Source organism: Schistocerca piceifrons, chromosome X, assembly GCF_021461385.2.
Source record: "Schistocerca piceifrons isolate TAMUIC-IGC-003096 chromosome X, iqSchPice1.1, whole genome shotgun sequence".
Taxonomy (NCBI): domain Eukaryota; kingdom Metazoa; phylum Arthropoda; class Insecta; order Orthoptera; family Acrididae; genus Schistocerca; species Schistocerca piceifrons.
In genome coordinates, this window is record NC_060149.1 from 191,858,814 (window position 1) to 191,881,807 (window position 22,994).

At 39.5% G+C, this 22,994-nt stretch overlaps 1 protein-coding gene across 1 annotated transcript in view; it reads left to right on the top strand.

Annotated features, from left to right (window-relative positions):
- LOC124721161 (inositol 1,4,5-trisphosphate receptor) overlaps positions 1-22,994 on the top strand; it is a 360,416-nt gene that overhangs the window by 175,988 nt on the left and 161,434 nt on the right. Inside the window, exons 19-21 of the mRNA XM_047245990.1 lie at positions 4,139-4,305; positions 10,985-11,150; positions 13,066-13,365. Of these exons, the coding sequence (XP_047101946.1) occupies positions 4,139-4,305; positions 10,985-11,150; positions 13,066-13,365 (633 nt within the window). The remainder of the gene's footprint in view (positions 1-4,138; positions 4,306-10,984; positions 11,151-13,065; positions 13,366-22,994) is intronic.

Here is a 22,994-nt window from a genome sequence, read left to right on the forward strand (position 1 = left end):
GGTGCTCCTCAGTGGAGGCCCCCGTGACAACAATGTCATCCAGATAGTTTATGCAGCCGGGAACGGAAGCCGTGAGCTGTTCCAAAAACCGCTGAAAAATGGCCGGCGTGCTAGCGACGCCAAACGGTAACCGCTGGTACTGATACAACCCACAAGCAGTGTTGATGACGAGAAATTCCTTGGAAGACGCATCCAACGGCAACTGATGGTACGCCTCCGATAAGTCAAGTTTGGAAAAGAACTGCCCCCCAGCGAGCTTGGTAAATAACTCCTCAGGACGGGAAGAGGATGTGTCAATGAGGCTCTGAGTGTTGACAGTGGCTTTAAAATCACCACACAATCGCAGACTCCCGTTTGGTTTAGAAACCACCACGATTGGCGATGCCCATTCGCTGGAGGTAACAGGAAGGAGAATCCCTGAAGCTGTTAACCTGCCTATCTCAGCCTTGACAGGTGCACGCAACGCCACCGGAATAGGGCGTGCCCGGAAAAACTTAGGGCGAGCTGTAGGTTTAAGAGTAATGTGGGCTTCAAAATCCTTGGCACGACCCAGACCAGCAGAGAACACGGACGAGAATTCAGAACACAATCCATCCAACTGTTGATATGGAATATCCTCAGATATGAGGTGCACATCATCATCAATGGAGAACTCGAACAACTGGAAAGCATCATACCCAAACAGGTTTTCAGTGCCTGCATGATCCACCACATAAAATGTGAGGGGCCGAACAACAGACTTGTAGGTAGTGGAAGCATCAAACTGGCCAACGATAGGAATTTTATGTTTATTATAAGTTCTCAGATTTTGCGTAACTGGAGACAAGGGAGGGGAGCCCAACTCCAAATACGTGCGAGAATTAATGAGAGTTACTGCAGAGTCAGTGTCCACTTGCATGCGAATGTCTTTATCCAGAACACGAACAGTAACAAACAACTTATTTGTTTGAGAAAGCACACAGTTAACATCCATGTCCGATGCCTCATTCTAGTCGACAGGAACTTTAGGGGACTGACACACAGAAGCAATGAGGCCTTTTTTCCTACATGAATTACACATGGCCCAACGTTTTGGACACGTGGCCCTGTCATGCTGTACGAAGCAACGTGGACAAGAAGGAAGTGCGGAACGAACCTGCTTCTGTGGTTGCTGTTTTCGCTGTGAGCGTGGCGGCCCAATGCGACGTCGTTGACGCGAGTGAACCGCCGCCACATCGTCGGTCCCCTGGGAAACAGGCAAATTGTCCGTGTCGAAAGTGGTCTGTATAGCGCCTACATCACACCACACGTCTATTTGCGCACCAGCAGCGTGAGACACTTCAAAAGATTGAGCGATGCTTAGAACTTCCGACAGCGACGGGTTTGGCAGTTGTAAGGCACGTTGCCGAACTTCTTTATCAGGAGCAAGCCGTAGAATAGCATCCCTAACCATTGAATCAGCATAAGACTCATGATGAGTGTCCGTGGCAAACTGGAATTTCCTACTCAGACCGTGTAGTTCTGCCACCCAAGCCCGGTAAGATTGGTGGGGCTGTGTACGACACCGGTAGAACGCCACGCGAGCGGCAACGACGTGGGTGTTTTTTCGTTAATAGTTACACAATAAGTCACACATTTCTTGGAAGGACAGAGAGGCAGGTTCCCGCAGCGGGGCTAACTGAGATAGCAGCTGATAGATCCGTGGGGAAATCCAAGATAGAAATAACGACTTACACATAGGAGCGTCGACAACGCCGAAAGTCACGAAGTGTTGCTGCAAACGCTTCTCATAATCCTCCCAGTCTTCAGCGGCCTCGTCGTAAGGAGGGAACGGAGGCGGAGAAGAGGAAGACAGATGATGATTAAGCGACGTCGACAACGCCTGAATAGCAGCTGTCAGCTGTGGTTGCTGTTCAATGAGTGCTTGCATAAGCTGTTCCATGTCTGCCCCGACACGAACACACAAATCCACAACGCAGGAACAAAAATATCCAACCACGTCGCCAAAAAGTGTTATAAGCTTTAATCACTAATAAATTGCGTGGATATACAAACGTAGAAACAATAGCTGGTTACATGCTACCAATTCTGTATCGGTCATTCGACTGCCGTGCCGTGACATGCGGCCAGCGCCATTCGTAGCTAGGTGGCGCTCCCACGCTCAGCCAAGTTGCGGAGCGCCTCTATGGCCGTTTGCGCGTACTGACGTGGTGGCACTGTTAAATGTCGTGGCACTGTCACAACAGTGTCACTGCCAAGTAATGCAGCTCGATAAAACTTGGACCATAAATAAAAAGAACTGCTTCAGTATGGTACTGAAGGTAACTAGAAGAAATGCACTTTGAGAAAAGTGGAAATGACACTTTTATTCTAAGACAGTAATTAAACTGAAGTCACCATAGTTTATGGTGGTTTCATGGACCTTACAAAAGTCAGGACATGGTTCATAATAGGGTGTACGATCACTGTGGACAGCAATGCATGCTCTGTAATGTGTTCTCATGCAGTCCATAAGGTTGGTGATGAGTTGTTGTGGTAGGGCATTCCATTCCTCCACCAGCGTGGATGACAACAGGTGGACGGTCGTTGGTGGATGGGGACATGATGCAAAGTGTCTCTCCACTGTACCCCACACTTGCTTGATAGAGTTTAAATTGGGGGAACAGAGAGGCCAGGCCATTCACTGAATATCCTCTCATTCCAAGAGCTGCTCCACCTGTGCTGTTCAATGCAGTTGTCATCCATAAAAGTGAAGTCAGGCCTGAATGCACCCCTGAAAAGTCACATGTGGGGAAGGAATACAGTGTCACTGTGACATTGACCAGTCAGTGTACCATGTTCAGAGCACTGGAGGTCAGTACATCCATGTAATTTTATGCCTATCCACACTGTAATACTTGGACCACCAAAACATTTGTGTTTGACAGTGTTCGTGGGTGCATTACGTTTTCCCACCTCTCGCTGTATGAGAGTACATCCAGTATCACTACCCAGACTGAATCTGCTCTCATCCGAGAAGAGAATGCGGCCACACGTCTCATTAGTTCAGTCCCTATACTCTTGGCTCACCATCGCAACAGTGCTACCCTTGTGTGTTTGTCAATGAATTACACTGTACTGGTCAGTGGCCAAAGGGACCACCCTCGTGCAGTTGTTGTATGGCTGTGGAGTGTGAGATTGTGTAACTTGCTGTCCTATTAAATGTTGTTGAAATTGTACCTGCTGTTTGACATGGGTCCTGTCTTTCCTGATGTACAATGTAACAGTCATCTCATGCTATAGTTGACCATGGTCAATCACCACCTCCTTTGGGAAGCAGTGCCTGGGGTTCGGAATGCCCCTCTCTCCTTGCTTGCATGTGAAACATGCTGGTAGCAATACCAGACTCCCAGGCTAAACTCATCACACTTCACTCTTATACTAGTTTCCCGACGATTCTTTTCAATTTGAAGTCATCCAAATGTTGTCTCTGGGCCATGTTATAATGAAAAACACCACCACAGTGCACAGTAACTGCTTGCTGATTGACACACAGTGTTTTCCCGTTCCTTCAACTGCTTTGTGTCGTGGGGCCAGCCCCATTCGGTGCTATAGTCATGCTGATCTCAAGCTGTGTTATGTCCAAGTTCCTGTGCATGACTGGGAGACCTCTGGCAAATGCTCCTGCATTTTCACTCATTTCCACCAAGTAGTTAATATATTTTGTTACTTTGTCTCATCCTGAAGTTTTGCAGAGCAGTGTATATACCAAAAGAATCAATTTAAACCATGTTAAGAACCAGGTGTATGTCATATCTTGGCAGTGAAGTGCAAAGGGCATTTGCAAAGTAATTGTTGTTGTTATAATTATCATCATCATCATCATTGTGTGTGTGTGTGGGGGGGGGGGGGGGGGGTGCACTGGAGTGGGGGAGCAGGGGTGGGGAGTGGGGAGGCACACGTTCACGGTTTTTGAACAGTGAGCTTCTATTTCCATGCTTGAGGACGCACCCCTGTAGTTAATCTATTTTGTAGCACAGTGATCATCTAGTTATAATTTGTCACATGGCATGTAGGTTCATTGTGCAGTGTGTTTCATTCTTTTTTGTTTGAAAAGTTTGCTTGTAAATTTAAACTTGTTGTTGTACACATGTGATTATGGTTAATTTCTTATTTTCAGTTCATTCTGGACGTGAGATTAGATTATCGCATCAGTTGTTTACTCTCAATTTTTAAAAGGGAGTTTGATGAAACTGAACGGTCACCTGACACTAACATGCCCATTGGACAAAAAAGCATTGATTTGGAGAGAATAGGAATGCAAGCTGAAGGAATCTTTGGCAGCAGGTATGTAACTCTGTTTTGGTAGTCTGAATAATGTTTAAGACTCAATTAAACTACATCAACTGACATTAAGTCCAATATCAAAAACTTGTGTAGTGTAGAGCAAATGAATGGAATAATCAATTTTTGGCCACATTACTTGAGGTGGTGCAGTAATGAAGTAACTGTACTAATTTCCAAGAGGAGTGGAATTGAAATCTCCACCCAACTATCCAGAGTCATGTTTTTCATGGTTTCCCTAAATCAGGGGCAGCCAAGAATTTGGCTCGTAGCCCGTACCCAGGCATGTGTGCCAAAGTACTCAGCCTAGCTTCACTCTTCCCCCACCACTGCGCCACGCTGCCAGAATGTGAGATGAGGGAAGAGAGGAAAACTGCAGATACACTGCAATCAAACAGCAGTGCTGTTGCACTGCTTAAGACCTGATTTTATATTTCACATTTCTTAACAACAGAGGTCATAAACAAAACAAATTTTCAGTATTATTTAATTATTTTTGCCATGCTGAAAACTAATATAATTTTTATCTGGTACAAACTGCCAGCATACAGACAGGTGCAGACAATTTCACAGAGTTTTATACTCTAGCTGCCACGTAATCGTGACTCATTTAGCTTCATAACACAAAAAAGGTCTTTCACACAATATGTTGATTGCAATATTGTTGCACTTTTGTAACCTCATTATGAGGACATGGAAACTCTGCCTGTAGAAAGCAATGTAGATTTGTCATAACTGGAATTACTGTGCAGTCAGTCAGTTACATCTGCACGTGCACAGGGGGGGCTTTCAACTGCAATGGCAAACTGCCTCAAAAATGGCTCAGAAACATATGTAAGATTGACGATATCCTCAAAATCATTATAAAACTATCCTTGTTATTCTTTTCAGGCCATAATGAATTCTTCAAACTTCTAACTTTTTTTAATGCCAGTGAGCGGAGGGAACTGTACTATCTTTGTCGGAATGTGTCCCTTCTACAATGCTATTTTCTGTTTATTGTGCCCCCATCAAATCAGAAAGACATTACCTTGCAATGTCTTACTATGGGCAGTGTGGAGCCAAGTCCACTTAAAATACGAAGTCTTCACTCAATTCTGGAAGTTTTAATTTCTGTTCCTGCACTTCTTTTTCCTTCATAAATTCAGCAGTAGCAAGTTTTAAATGGAAAAGTCATTCCAGGCATGCCCTTTGGCTTAACATATGTACTTTATAGTGAAATATAAAGTCTCTATACTCTTCTTTCAATTCCCTTGAAAACTGTTGCAACTGACAATGGACTAATGCATATGGCTTCCGAAATTTTACTATTCGTACTACCAAAAATTTCTTCACATGCTTCAGGCCTGAAGATTTAGTACAAAGTGCTTTTTTATGTACAAAACAGTGAATCCCATTTGTCGATCTTTGAAATTTTTTGCTCTGTCATTGTCAACTAAATCTTTAAATTCTTGTGTTAAATCTTATGTGAATTGAGAATTCTGATCCTTCCCCCATCATTCCCATTCATTTTGAAGGATTCTGACAATAGATCACTAGATTGCCTCCTTTGTGCAAACAAGTACTGGACCATCGAACGTCCTCAAAATGACGAACAAACAGTGGAGGTTAAACAGTGCTGATAGCATGATTCTTCCAAACAAGAGATTTGTGCCAACCGAAAAATGTCACACCACAATGCTAAATGAAATGTCGTGCCTCTCTGGGTGCTTTCGAGAAAGTCTGACCGAAGCTGAGTGAAAGACCGGGCTCGGCCCACCCGTGGCTGGCACGTGCCGTACATGTGAAGGTCGGCATGCCCTAAATAATGTCAGGTGAATGCCGGACTACAGCTGATTTCCTTCTCAAATCTTCCTCAGTTTTGTGTTTGTCTTCTGTCTCTAATGATGTCAGTGGTAGCGGTATATAAAACTTAAACAGCCCTTCACTTCTGACTCTTTTTTTGTCTGAGGCCCCAGTGTGTGAAAAGGGGAACTTAACACACTGAACACACTAGCAGTCAGAAGCAGCAATTTTCTGCAAAATAGCACGAATTTTATTGCAGGATAAATGTGGTTATTTTGAAGGAAAGTAAATATTTGTACATACTTATCAGCCAGTATTTTTATTTATATTCTGCAGTGTTGACATGTTGCCAACATATTATATACTTTGCCTATTCTGCAACTCTTTTGTGCCAAAATAATAACTGGTTTGTTTAAAGAATAGCCCTTTCATCATTGGGGTTTAACTTCAAAAAATATTTTACCTTCAGTTACTGCCCACACTTAAAAACATACTCACACCGTGCAGAATGCAGCATAAGAAGTCACAGCATTCCACATACCTAATAATATACATTGGTTTTCACCAATGATATTGTGTAAAGAAATGAGTATTTGTTACACGGTAAACAATTGGAACCTTTTCACATATACTCTGGGCGTTCAGTAAGTAATGCAACACATTTTTTCTCGGCCAGTTTCAGTTGAAAAAAATTCAGAGTTTGTCGTGGGACGTCGAGGAAAATAGTTCCGATAGGTGGCGGCACTATACGTAGCCTTCAAAATGGTGTCTGCAACAGAGGTGTGTTCCGAGCAGAGATGAAATGGAGTTTCTTTTGCCGAAAAGTGGAGAACCGCAGATATTCGTAGGAGTGGGGCGAGGCATCTGTCACTGTCGCAACGAGGTCATGCAAACCTGTCCGATCTCCCACGTGCTGGTCGGCTGCGCGCAGCTATAATTCCTGCAATTTTGGAACGTGCAGACACTCTCATTTGAGGTGATTGAATGATCACAATCAAACACCTCACTGTACAGCTGAATGTCTTCGTTTGGTAGTGCTGACACAGTCGTCCACTAGTTGAGGTACTCAGAGGTGTGTGCCCACTGCGTTCCTCACCACCTAGCAGAAGACCCTAAAGAGCAACTCAATTGCTTGTGCAGTACGAGGCTGATCGTGACAATTTTTTGTCGAACATTGTCACAGGCGATGACATGTGGGTTCATCGATTCGAATCGGAAACGACACGACAATCTGTGGAGTGGTGCCACACCGACCCACCTCTGAAGAAAATGTTCAAAGCCGCACCCTCGGCCGGTAAAGTCATGGTCGTGGTATTCTGGGACTCTGAAGGGGTCATTTGGTTTGGTGTACTCCCTCATTGTCCAACAGTGAACTCTGAAATGTATTGTGCTGACCACAGGAAATTGAAATAATGACTTTACTGTGTTTATTGCCACAAAAATGCAAACGAAGTACTCCTTCCCCATGACAATATAAGGCCTCGCATCAGTCTGCGCACGCGAGAGGAGCTCACAGGACTTCCTCGAATTGTTCTTCCTCGTCCACCCTACAGCTCCGATCTTGTTTCTTCTGACTTCTATCTGTTTGACCCGATGAAGGATGCGCTCTGCAAGAAGCAGTATGTGGGTGACGGAGAGATTATTGACGCAGCAAGGCATCGGCTCCAATGTTGACCAGTAAATTGTTACTGTGCGGGCATACGGGCCCTCCTAGTGAGGTGCATAATACCGTCACATTATATGGAGATTATGTTGAAAAACAGGGTTTTATAGCCAAAAGAGTGGGGAATAATAGGGTGTATTGGAATCCTGAATAAAATCGACCTGCTTTCAGAAAAAAAAGTGTTGCATTTCATATTGAATGCCCCTTGTAGAGACAAACCGCATGATGAACTTTTCTGTAATGCCATCAGATTAGTTGAAAACAGTACTGTCATCTAGCGAATATCGATGTTTACTTTGTAAATTTTGACAAATAGCTGGAGGATGCTAATACGCAACTACACACGACAAGACATTATAATATAGACCACTTTTGCTTCATTTTTGCCAGTGGTCATTGTATTTATTGTGCACGTGTAATGTTCCATTCCTTTAGCTAATGACTTCAGTGAGTGCGGTCAGTGTCCCTGAAGATGTTTCCGGCCAGTTCGTGATGGGGTTCGTGCTCCCCCAAGTTTTCTCTCTACGTGCACCCAACTGTATTGTTCCATCGTATCACTTCCAAATGCTAGTATGGGAAGGTGTTGTTACTTCCCTGATCTCATTTATATGCAAAATGTGTACTTTTTATGAATTTAGTAAATCATCTGCTGCCGTGACGCTCCACCGACACGTACAATCCCAGTAATGACTAATGACTTCATTCTCAGATGATATTTGTTGTGTCCGTTAGTATAACAAGCTGGAAGAATGCTCTAGAACACATGTAACACTATAGAATGATTAAGACATAAAAATATCAACTTACAATGTATACAGTATTAAGCATGCATAACCTTTTATCCTTGAGTGTGCATGCAGTCCCTCTCTGTGTCACTAGTACTGGATTACAATATTCACTAGCGTTCAGAGTAGCAATAGCTAAGATCGGCATAATCTGAGAGTAACCTGAGGATATTCTGAGACAGAGCACTGAGCGCGATGGCTTAAAAAGGCGCATAGTCCAATCACACTTGCAGACGAAGAGTTGATGCGAGTTTGGTGGCGCTGCCCAGTGGCAGGCGGTGAGATGTCTACAGCAGTGTCTCATGGTAGCTGGTATAAGTCTCTCAAAGATGTGAGCAGAATTAGGTACTGTGTGTGGTCGGCGAAGACACCGATGATGGCGTGGGCACATATTCAGATGATCTCACTGTCAGTTTCACATCTTTACTGTTCCCTAGAATATTATTTGGAAGCGCAGAGTCACCCCGTGTGTTTGCTTCCATTTAAGAGAGAGTAATAAATCTGTGGAACCATGAATGATAGAATTTTGTTGAACAAAACACACAAAATTGACATTTACTTTTCTTCAGTCTTTAAATAAATAACATCGAGAAAAACAGGTGGACTGTTTAAAGGAGAATTCGATGGAGAGATAAAGGATAGAAAGACAAAACTAATTAGGGGCAGTAGAAAAAAAATATGAGATCTGGGAAATTTACATTAAAAATTTTGAAGAAATTATTCTGTAGAAATAAAATAATGCAAAAACGTTAGACAATGCATACATAAAATATGAATTTGAGAAGGGTCATGCAGTTTAAATGAGGAAAGAATACAATGGAGAATTGTAATTTCAGTGTACTATGTCCCTATGCATGCTGGTTTTATTATTTAATCAGTAGAGGAAGCATTGAAGAACAACAATTTTATGTGATGGTAAAGGTATTTGTCTCAGGTTTTGGACGCTGTTTTGAAACAGTATGCCCAGATGAAAAGTCACTTGGAAGAGAAAGAAATGGAGAACTTCATCAAAGCATTTAAAAATACATATTGTAATTCATTCGTTCCATTTATCACCATGTCACTAGTTTGTCATATTCATTTTGTCAAATTACAGTTGCCTCAATTTATTCACTCATTACTAGCATAAAAATTATTGGGATGTGTAATTTTATGGAATAAATAATAAGCACAAATCCATAATATTTTCTGGAACCTGCTCTCATGCTCAGTGCGTAGATGTGCGAGTGCTCCAAAGAAGTCTGTGAAGTAACAAGAATAAATGTTCTAAAATGCATTACATTCATCTGTTAGTTATTTTCTGTTTGTTGTAACAAGAAGTCAGTGACATTCAGTGTTTATCTCAGCACACAAGAAATTATGACTTGATAACGTGCCTACTCGGCAGGAATCTTGTATGAATGTGTCAATAAAACATACTATGTATGGAAAAATTAATGACACTATTAAAAGTCCCATCCAAGAACAATGGTTTGTTACAACACCACCACCACCAACAGCAGAAGCAGCAGCAGCAGCAGTAAGAATTGTAGTAGTAGTAGTAGTAGTAGTAGTAGTAGTAGTATCAGTATCTTATTCATCCGTTGATAACTCTTACAAAGATATTGGATGGTTTGTGGTATCACAGTTTTAAGAACAAAAAATGTAATTCATATGTACACACATTTATATACTTACTTATCTAGTTTAACATGGATGGGACAGGTAATTAGTCGTGGTTTTAAAGTATGATCCAACCTGACATTTGCTTGAAGTAACTTGATGGTTTCACTACAATCTAAATCGGGATGGCTGGATAGGTTTTAGAGCCTCCTTCCTCCCAAATACAAGACCAGTCTGTGAAAATCATTGTAGCCTCCTTAGGTTCACCACTAGTTTACAATACTGCTTTGTTTACTCCTTAGGTTCACCTCTAGTTTACAATACTGCTTTGTTTATAAGTTCTTGCAAAGAATGTATTTCGTAAATAAAAAGCTAGTATTGCACTGTTCATTCATTTCTCATTGCCACTCACTGCTCACACTACACATTCTGTCAGCTGATACTGAGACCTTGACAAAGAAGTTTGGTTTACACTTTGTGCACCATGGCTTCCCATTTGCTTGCTGAAAAACTGAGTTAGCATCCCTCCATAATGAGTTAGATGTTGGATTCAGAAAGAGCGTAAGATACTAGTAATAACCATTGCAGATCATTGGTGTAAGTTTTCCCAGGGACAAAAAATTATAGTGTGAAATGTGTTGTGATGTGAAAGTGATTTTTTTTATTATTTTCTTTTGTCACAGATAACATTACGCTCATAATACCACTCAGTTGGACTGTTAGAGATATTTTATAATTTGTTTGCAATGATGTATGTTTTAAACCACATATCGTTCTCCTTTATTTATTTAGTTTGTGGTGGAGTATGTGGAAGTATAAGCAGTGCAATTTTCATTCTGTTTAATAGTGAGGACTGTGCAGCCTTGGATTTGGATGGTGATGGAGGTAAAACATTTTTGAGGGTTCTGCTACATCTTACAATGCACGACTACCCTCCACTTGTATCAGGTGCCTTGCATTTGCTGTTTCGCCATTTCAGCCAAAGACAAGAAGTCCTACAGGCTTTCAAGCAGGTATGAATCATAAATTGAGGATAGGCCTTATGATTTCTTGTTCCTCATGTGAATTTCCAATACACTGGTGCTTGTAATCAATGTGATTTATGAAAACTATGGACTGTCAACATTAGGAAATATCAGTGTAGGTTTACAGTTCTCATAGCAGTGAAGCTTCATCTTCAGTAGAATGAAAAACCAGTCTAATTTGCAAATTTCTACTTTTTATTCATTTGATAACTAGTTTCAGGCCAAGACCCATTTTCAAATCATCATAACATAGTTGAAAATGGCATTTCCGAAAATGTCAAAAATGTGCAATGAACATGTACAGTGAATACAGATAACAGTGCAGTTGCCTGTATATGCTGTAAATGTTCATTGCACATTTTTGACATCTTCAGAAATGCCATTTTTTACTACGTTATGATGATTTTAAAATGGGTCTCAGCCCAAAACTAGTCATTGAATGAATAAAAAGTAAATTTTGCAACTTGGACTGGTTTTTTGTTCTACTGATTAACTGAAATTGCTGAGCCAACCTGCTCCAGCATGCTGCAGGTTTATATGCTTCATTTTATATGTGATGCTTAGGATTTATATTGAGTGCAGCTGCATTAAGATGTGAATGTGGGCTGCATTTTTCATTTGTTTGTAAAGATGATTATATACCTAGTGGAGTCAGTGTAAAGTTTAATAATGCCAGATACTTCCAGCTCACCCAGTGCCTGTCCTTCCACACATCATTTTGTTGAATAATGAAAAATGTTTTTCATATACTGTTTCAGGTATTTCAAACAGTATATAGTGTAGCCTTAAGAGTTGTACGGTGTATAGACCAAAACTTACCCAATGATTGGTGTTGTAATAAATATTAGGCTTTTGTCAGCAGGATTGTTACTGAACTTGATCTGGAAAGTTCCAAACTGTGACATGGTTTGAATTCTCTGCTGTGGAGTCTTCTTCTTCTTCTTCTTCTTCTTCTTCATCTTCTTCATCATCATCATCTTGATCCACTACTTCTTCCTGTCCTCTGTAATGGTCTGTTAACCTATTCCCCACTCCTCTTTAAGTAATTGTGCGTTTCATGTCTGTCAGTGATAGCAGAAACTTATATTTTGTTTCAGCTTGACAACACATCCAACAATGTTTCTGCTTCAAACTTTCACAGTCTTCATATTACAAATATTATCAAAGAATAACTTTATATTCACTACTGACTTCTGCATCATATTAATGTGTTACTGCCTCCCTGTGAACATCCTTAGGTTGTTAGCAAGTGGTTAAGAAAATTTTCTGTCTGTCAAGCCTTGACTAAATAAACCCCGTTTGCTGTCACTACCTGCAATTTAAGATATAATTCTCATAGCATACATAACTGCTATAAAAATATTAATGTATTCTAAATTCATTTATGTCCTTTCATTTAAGATGAATAAAACTCCATTGCAAAACACTTTGACTGCTGTGGGAACTGGTTTGTCTGCCTTGTGGTTGAGATTTCAATTTGAGTGCCATCAGTACACATTAAGTGGTTTGTGACATTACCCATGTTTCTATTACTGCAGTGAGAAATCTGCTTGTTTGTTCAAGAACTATTATTTTCAGCAGGTGCATTATTCCTCATTGTCCACTACAGTAAATAATTTCAGTTCAGCTAACAACAAATATACTTTTCAGGATTTTTGCCCTGACTGAAACACACTTTCTCCTTTACTGCTTTTTCCCAATAGAAATTTCAGTGTTGTTACACCATCATCAGTAAGTTGTAAGTAAAAGATGAATTACGTTTGACGGGTGAAGCACAATAGATTCATATAGCAGCAGCTATCCATGTTATTTCCAACATGACTTTCATACCCAAAAATTATATTAGTTTATTTCTGTTTTCTATTGCACTTCAAATGAAATAATTTTTCTCTTTGTCCTTCAGGTGCAACTTCTTGTGTCTGACATGGATGTTGAATCTTACAAACAAATTAAGTCAGACTTAGATGTTTTACGCCAGTCAGTGGAGAAGTCTGAGCTGTGGGTTTATAAATCTAGGAGTTCTGAAGAGCATGGGAAAATAAAAAGTAAAGATGATGATGACGAAACTGTAAGAGAGAGACAAGGAACACCAAAACAGACTGCACCTGCTCTGGATCCTTCAGACAGAAGTTCAGCTATTGATTTGGATGTGGGCCCACCCCTTCATCCAGATCAAGCTGAAGAATACAAAAAAATTCAGCAGGTATTGATATAGTTAATTTTTGCTTATAAGAAACCAACTTGCTCTCATCATTTGCTGTGACAATGATTTTGTTATGATTCCAGAACCACTTATTTTTTCTATAAGGATTACAAAATTACTTGGAGAGCTTTAAGTGCTTGCAACATTGCCTTCATTTACTAAATGCAGTTTCTTTGTGTTTTGTCAATGTTCTTTAACAGCTAAAACAGAAACAAATTTTATTTCATTAGTATTCAATATATTAATCCTATGAAATTACATATGTAATATTGCTTGTTGCACAGGATGGCCAAAGTAAAAGTGACCCAAGAAGGAAGTGTCTTCATAATTTTCTGACAATGCAATCTAAACAGCAATGAAACCATTAGAAAATTATCAGAAACAAGACAAAATCCTATAAACATTGCTCATGTAAAAGATAGACTGCAGCAAAGTCTGACAAAATTGTTATGCTGGTTTTCTGCATGATTGGTGATTAAAAGATATTATCAAAAAGGACATGAATCCTTATCCTTACAAATTTTCCATCGCATGAGTTAAAACTTCCAAAGTAAACTGTACATGTTCAGCTCCCTTGGTGGTTTCTAGATGAAGTAGTATCAGATCATTTTGACTCTCTCTCTCTCTCTCTCTCTTTCTCTCTTTTAAAAATAGAAAGCCTTGGTTCATTCTTTCTGTGTATGTGAATTCAAAGAAACACACCCCGGTGCATTACACAGTCACAGTTAGTTAAACAGTCAATTTGTAATGTTAAGATAAGTGTTCAGTGCACTATTCCTGGGGCAGTTTAATTTGGTTCACCTAGTACATACAGATATTAAAATAGACACCATATTACCACATTTTTTTGAAACAGTTTTTCAACATCTGCTTAAGTAGTTGGGCATTCTGACTACTGCTTCACAGTATATATTTTATTCCCTCATGAAGTTTGTTGTAAATAATCCACTACAGTTCAAAAGGAACAATGATGTACGTAATTACAATACCAAAAGGAAAAATGGCATTCATTGCTACACGTTTGGTGTGTCTTTAGCATGGAAAAACATGCACATTGCTGCAACAAAAAGTTTTGATCAATTACTGATTGATATAAAATGTCAGACAGACAGCAAAGTAAAAGTTGAAAAAAAAACTGAGAAAGTTTCTTCTATAGAATAATTTCTGTTATTGTAAGGTGTAAAAGGTGGCAGGTAAGAATTTCTAACTCTCATGTGTTTTTTGAAAAACCATAGAAATATGAAGACTGTAACCATATTTACAAATTAATTTGTGATGTGAATGTACAATGACTCATTTCACATCATTACAATTTATTGTGCAAAATGATCCATGGAACATGAAACTAACTAACTGAATTATCAGCCCTTGACCACTTAAATACATGGCTCCAACTGAGGAACTGTGTAATCTACATCTGCATCACTACTCTGCAGTTGAAACTTAAGTGTTTGGCAGAGGGTTCATTGAACCACTTTGACTCTTTCTGTACTGCTCCACTGTTGAATAAGACATGGAATAAATGAACACTTAAATCTTTCCATCTTAGCTCCGATTTCCTGTATTTTATTATGAGGGCCATTTCTACAGGTAAGAGTGCACACAATACAGTGAAACCTTGCTTTTACACTTTTTAAGGGACTTCAAAACAACTATGTAAAATGCGGGAAAATGTAAAATGCGGGAAATAACATTTTAAGCTGTAAAAGTTACATATGCACTTTGTGTATGATATATGTACATAACAGGCATCAAAAGACTTATCAGGGACTTGTTTATTGTCTAATGAAGGTTTATTATCTAATAAAAACTGCTGATGTAACTGGAACTGATAACTGTCTGGGAAGTAGGAACGTTGGACTCAATTTCATACGTCATAATCGATGTTTTTGAAAGCCTGCAGCTGTCATTCATTACTTAAGTAATGAAATACTGCACTAGTTACATATTTTTTCATGCTGAGCTCGACACATTTTGAGAATTTTTCCTCGTTATCAAGTGCAAATATGTAAATAAGTATTTTGTGTGGTGTTTGAATATGTGTCATTCTGCGACTCATGCACTGCAGTCGTGGTTTTTTTTTTTTTTTTTTTTTTTTTTTTTTTTTTTTTTTTTTTTTTTTTTTTTTTTTTTTCCCCTACCCAGAGCCATACCAAGGTATTTTTGCATCCATGGCAGAATTGTCAAAGCTTGTTTAGATTGAAACTGCCATCTCTATTTATTAGTTTTTCTGTTATCATTATTTCTATAGACTCCTTAATTATGCTGTCCCAGAAACTTGACATCTGCACCGTGATCTTGGTCTCATCATATTTCATTTCATGATTATATTCAAGACAGTCCTCTGCAACAGCGGATTTACACACCTGTTTTTTGGAATTATAGATCATCTTCACATTACAATGAATTTCAAAGTTGAAAAGTTTTAGTTGAAGGGAATGAAATACACTGAATGCCATGTTTGTGTAGGAGCTGACCAGTCTTCTTGGATATTGGGCCAGCATAAGGTAGACAGGAGATTTTTGCATTCTCTCCTCTCTTCTCAGTCTCAACCTGTTCCCCAGGGATTCTTCATTTTGTATTATAAAATGCATATTTTAACCATTAGCTGTTTTTATTTTAAACCCAAATGTCTACCGTTTTCGGTCTTGGACCATCTTCTTGGATGAGGGCTAAAATGGTTTAAGCCACCATATTGCATTAGTTCAGTACTGCTGTGTATACATTTGGTATTCATGTGTTTGCTTTTAAAGCCCTGTGTCATATATTTACATTCATGTCATGCACTAGACATTTTAAATAATGACTAATGCAATATTGTGGCTTAAACCATTGTAACCCTCATCCATGAAGACGGTCCAAAACCGAAACTGGTAGATATTTTGGTTTAAAATAAAAACAGCTGATGGTTCAAATATGCACTTTATACATTACTTAATGGCTGTTGACTGTCACTTGTCAAAAATGTTGATTCTTCATTTTGATGGCAACGTCTGCTCAACTTGGTTATCTGAGTTCCCATGCCTTGGAAACACAATTCATGTGTATTGTGATTCTTTGGCGAGGGTCTTGTTGTCAGAAAGTGTTGGAGCTCTATGGACTGTAGTCTTTAGGATCAAGATTCTTTGTGAAGGATGGCAATGGCTCGAAGTGTGAATATAGAGATAAGTGTGCATATGTTTTGTATATACACTGTGACCCAGGGATCAGTCCATTCATCTCTTAACTAACACTTTAAGGAAAGGGAGCTAGCCCTCTTTCTCAAGTTCCATCATGAATTTTATATTATGATAGGTAGAATTTAAATGTAATATAAACTCAAGTCTTCTGCTACATGAGGCCACACCACAAATGTGTCATTTGTGTACCAGTAGAAACACATGTTAACTTAGTGGATTCAGGTACATTTGTTTCAAAGTTTTCCATATATAGGTTCACTATGGCAGGCAATAATGAACTAAGCATTGCTGCACCATCCATTCGTTCATAGAATTTTCCATTGAACAGGAAGTAAGTTGATGTCAGAATGTGCCTGTGATACAATCTTTGAAATTCTCAGTGATTAGACACAAGGAATCAGAAAGGTGAGACTCTCATAAAGAGAGGGAGACTATATTGAAAGTGGTCATAATGTCTGTATCCTGTAGTCTTAATTGACAGAGGTGGTCTACAAAGTCAGCAGACTTTAGAATGTGATGTGATTCGCTTCCCCACACATTTGCTGAGATTGTGTTCAGGTATTTTACCAGGTGGTATGCAGGTGTGCCAATATTACTAGCAGTGGCTCTTATAGGAGTTTTTTATTTAAAAATTTAAGCTTTTGTTTTGCTGTCTTCCGTTGCCTGTCTGGCCTGGCAACGGAAGACAGCAAAACAAAAGCTGAAATTTTAAATTTATCATTTGAGAAAACTTTCACACAGGAGGATCGTGCAAACATACCGCCATTTGAGTCTCCTACAGATTCCTGTATGGAGGACATAGTGATAGACATCCCTGGGGTTGTGAAGCAGCTGAATGGGTTGAAAATAAATAAATACTCAGTATGGTGCATTAAATATTGAGTGTGTGAGGGAACCTTAATTTAAAGAGGAGTCTACATATAAGAGCGGTTCTGAGAACCTGTGTTGAATACTGTTTGAGCACATTTGATCCTTATCAGTGTAGGAGCCTCAACATCATGCCACTGAAGTATAAGTTTAAGCAACTTTTTTTTGGGGGGGGGGGGGGGGGGGTGAGACCAGCGTGCATTTCGTGTATTTCCCAGATGGTTGCCCTGCATGACATCGATGAGACAAATGACAGAGTTGAAAATGAACTAAAGTTACTGGGGAGAGGAAAGAACTCTGGGCCTTATGAGACTTACCGTGTTAAATTCTGTTAGTTATGTTAAATAACTGGTCTCTGTTTTGGCAGTAGTTTATTGGAGATCCCTGGAGCAGTAGAGTGTCCCATGTGGCTAGAAATGGCAATGGTTGTTCCAGATGTTGAGGATGCTCAAATCAGTGGCAGACATTGATAAGCTGGGTTCCTCCACACAGCAACAATTGTCCCCCCTCTCATCAAGAAAGCATAAAAAAATTAAGATATTTTTAAACAAATAAAAATATTAATTATGGCTAATGTTTTATTTGTATGATGTGTGTATAATGTTTTTCTTTCCAGCATTGCTTTCAATTTAGGGATTACCTACTGGCACTGCGCAGTCTGTGGCGTCTGAGTTACAATTCCTGTCCTGGCCATGTCATTCCATAATATGTCAAGACAATGCTGCATTAATTAAAGATACCATATTAATAACTATAAAGTTTTGAAGTACCTGTTGAACATAAATGTACAAGATTCCAAAACTCACCAAATTCACTGTGAATGAAACTTGGGTTCTTAACATATGCTTATAATTTATGTGGTGGAACATGCTTTTCATCTAAACACTTATCTTAAACTCACGTTATATCCTCAAAGGTAGAGTACAAAGTCTGGTGCAGTTGTTGACAAAATATCCAAATCCCACCAAATCTTAAAGTATTTTTTCCAAAATGTGTCTTACCCAAGTCGATCCAAGCTGATGCTTGTGCAGCTGGAATATTTATTAAACATTTATGAACCAGAATGTGTGTGTGTGTGTGTGTGTGTGTGTGTGTGTGTGTGTAAATGTATTGTACACACCATATAGCAAAGATGCTGAGTCACTGAGAGGCACAACAAAAAGACTGTCGGAAAGTGAGCTTTTGGCCGTGAGACCTTTGCCAAAAACACACACACACACACACACACACACACACACACACACACACACACACGACTGCAATCTCTGGCAGCTGAGGCCACACAACACGAGCAGTGTGGCCTCGGCTGCCAGAAATGGCGTGCATGTGTTTGTGTGTGTGTGTGTGTGTGTGTGTGTGTGTGTGTGTGTGTGTGTGTGTGTGTGTGTGTTTTTCAACAAAGGCCTCACTTTCCGTCAGTTTTGTAGTACCTAACTGCGACCCAGAATCTCTGCTATATGGTGAGCAGCAACTATCCTTTTCATAATATTATTGCATTCCATCCTGAATTTGCCATTGTTTGAAATGGGTTGTACACATTGTTATATAACAAACAATGGTTTTCCAAATAGATATACATTGTGACATCACAAAATACTGTAAATGCAAGTAACATAAATACATCTTGTTTACGATTCTTAATACACACTGCCGCCTAGTGGTGGTTAGCTGCAAATAACTTCATGGTTGTGTTATTCAGCTACCAGATTGCATAAATGTACACCTCCTATCATTAGTACAGATGTTTATGGTTGGTTGGTTTGTGGGATTAAAGGGACCAAACTGCTATGGTCATCGGTCCCAGATGTTTATGTTACTCACTCATGTGTACGGCACAGATGACATGGTTGTGCATCAGTCCCAACATGTGATTTTTCTAATTTAAATTCTCATCAATATGGACACCTAAGAATTTTGGTGTAGTTTACATCCTAGTAATACTTCTTCACCATGAGTTACATTTATCATTGGTGTAGTACCCCTATATGTGCAAAATTAACTGTATTGTGTCTTTTTAAAATTGAAGGGGAGACCATTCACAGAAAACTGCTTAATGATTCTTTTAAGAACCTTCTTTAGTATTTCTTCTGTTGCTGTATGTTTGCTTGAATTGATTACAATACTAGTGTCATCTGCAAAAAGAACTAATTCTGCTTGTGTATATTACATGGAAGATCATTTACATATTTGAGGAACAATGGCAGACCTATGATTGAGCCTTGTATGTGATTTCTCCCCAGTCAGAATAATGCCCCTGAATACATTAGTTTGATTACTTATTTCAACTTTCTGCATTCTTGTTGTTAGATATGACATCATCCATGGGTTGTCTGTGCCCGGTAGTTGAGTGGTCAGCGCGACAGAAAGTCAATCCTAAGAAGGGTCGATTCCCGGCTGGGTCGGAGATTTTCTCCACTCAGGGCCTGGGTGTTGTGTTGTCCTAATCATCATCATTTCATCCCCATCAACGCGCAAGTCGCCGAAGTGGTGTCAAATCGAAAGACTTGCACCAGGTGAACGGTCTACCCGACGGGAGGCCCTAGTCACATGACATTATTATTATTATTATTATTATTATTATTATTATTATTATCATCCATTGGTTGTCTCTACCATCAGTCCCATAAAACTTCAATTTATGTAGGAGAATATTGCAATGCACAGACTCAGATGTCTTAGATAGGCCACAGAAAGTACCAACTTGCACTATTTTGATATTTAATGCTGGTAAAATTTGGTGAGTGAACATGTGAATGACTTTCTCAGTAGAGCAACTCATCTGAAATCCAAACTATGATTTATTGAGGATATTATCATTGCTCACTAGCAGCACCATCTATTGGTTTTTGGTGTACTATGAAACTGACAGTACCATCTATTGGTTAGGTTCATTGGTATACTACAGTACAGATTAACACTACTAATTGCTGACAACATGTTTTACAGATGCAATAAATCCTCCCCCCCCCCCCCCCCCACCTCTTGTTTTTTTTTTTTTAATTTTTTTATTTTATACAGTATGCATAATTACATTGACATGTCATCCCTTCCTTCCCTCCTCTCCCTTTGTTTTTACAGTATGTGTAGTAACATGGACATTTCTTTGACACTTTTTTAAATATTGTTATTGAATACAATTTTCACAGCAGTGATGATATTCCTGCATGCCAAAGAACATCTTAGTAGAAGTTTAATGCTGGAAACAGGACGCCTGGAAATGTCACTTTGTTTGCTTTATACATGATATTCGGTTGAGTACTTAATTTCTGAAGTCACAATGCTTTTGAATGGACATTTTTTCTCTTAGAGAACATATGTCCAAATGTAGCATTTGGTGAATTACCGCATCTGGAAAGAGGAAACATATTTGTCATTGTGTACGTCCCACAGAATTGTCATGGAGTCATTTTTGTTAACTCTTTACATATCTTCCATATTTATTGGGAAACATTACCATCAGAAAACAGCTTTTAATTCCTAAAGGGATTATTGGGAATAACAACTTGGTGTAGTGACTTCCATCTCATATGAAATACTTCAGAAATGCCATGTTCTACCTGAACTGTTACTGAATGATTACATGTTTGTAGTCATTCACCAGTTAATTCATGTAAGTAAATAAAATGTGCACCAGCAATGATAAACCAATTGAATCATGGACATTCGTAAAATATGCGTTTGGACCTGCCTAAATGCGAAGTGAAACAAGTAAACTGAAGATAGATGGAAAACTATTATATGAACGAGACAGTCAAGAAAATTTCCATTTAGTCCACTCTTTAATTATTGTAGTCTCAGGGAGCCATATACATCTTTCAACTGCTTGAAGAGAATAAATATCCAAAGATAGAATGCACAATATGTTATGGGTTTGTGAAGTTAACATCAGCGGTAAATAGGTTCTCAACAGATTTAAAATATTAACTTTCCAGGAGAAACTGATGTCATAGTTAAGTGAGGACAGCTGCTTCCCCCAACTTATATATTGTTTGAGCATCACAATATTAAAGTTCATGTAACACGAAGGTTTATGAATGATGGTCTCATTTAGCATTCTAGTATGTACTTTACACTACATGCACGGGTCATATAAAGACAGTATTTTGAGGTTGTGCAGGAACTAAAATATGGCACTCCTGTGTTGCTTGCCAACAGTCAGAATCTATGTTTGCTTGATTTTAAATTTTATACGAAATAATTTAAGTTTGTTTCACACAGGTTTTCCGTGTTAACATAAATGTATTAAAACTACATTGTTGCTGTATTTGCTCTAAGAACTACTTCTTGAGACACTAAAATGTCTGAAACTGCACCATATCTACTGTGCCTGACAAAAGAAAATGGTGCATCCAGAACTTGGCAGTATGAGCCCATTTATCGGTATGACATTGCACCTCCTGTGGCCTGGATCCATCCCCTGACTCAGTTAGGAAGGGTGTCATAAAGCCTTTGTATCCTCTCCTGAGAAAAGTTGTCTCACAAATCCCACACATGTTCTATGAGGGACAGATCTGGGGATCTTGGTGGCCACAGAGTACCTCAGTATCAAGCAGACAGTTCATAGGCACATTTGTTGTGTATGGATGAGCATTGTCCTGTTGAAGAATGGCACAAGAATACTATTGCATGTGAGGTAATACAAAGGATGCAGAATGTCCATGGCGTACCATTGTGCCATCAGATTTCCCTCAGTCACTACCAACTGTGACCTGAAGTCATACCTAATTGCACCCTATACCATGACACCAGGAGTAACGTAACTGTGCCTCTCCAAAACATTGGAAGAATAAGACTTCTTCCAGAGTTGCTGCCATACTGACGATGGTCATTCGGGGAAGTGCAGAATCCCGATTATCATAGAACACAATGCCATTCAGCAGCAGTATCTACTTCCTTGTCGCAGCACCACTCCAAATGTAGCCATTTGTATTGTTGTGTTATTGACAACCTATGCATTGGGCAATAATTTCTTAGTCTTGCTGCTGTAAGTCTCCAGGATGATACAGATGTTGCAAGGAGTTCATTACTTGGTTTTGGATGGCAGAATCAGAAATGGAGGGGGCTATGATGTGCTTGACAAATAATACAGTGATCCTTGTGGTGGTCAGGTATGGTGGACTGGAAGCTTAGAAACATGTACGTCTCCTCACATTTCCATGCAGTCCTACGCTGGGACACTGTCTGGTCTGAATGCCCCACAAATCTGAATATTGCATTATTCAACCAGCCAGCCAAATGGAGGCCCACAGTGAGGGACATTTCAAATTCTGTGACTTGCTGATAGCAGTATCTCAAATGAGTATGTGAAATCACCATGTCCTTCACAATGATCAAACAACATGTGATGATGTGCGCTCCCCTGTATACCTTATACCTTACCAGGCCTGGTAACAGCTGTAAAGACAAATAGCACTAATGCACTATAAAAGGCATTTTTCCTGTCGAAGAGATTTGATATTCTAGTCTTTTAAGTACCTGCTGATCTGTGTGTGTGTGTGTGTGTGTGTGTGTGTGTGTGTGTGTGTGTGGGCGTGGGCGCGCGCGCGTGCGCGTGTGCATTTGTGGGAGCGCGTGCAAAGTTAG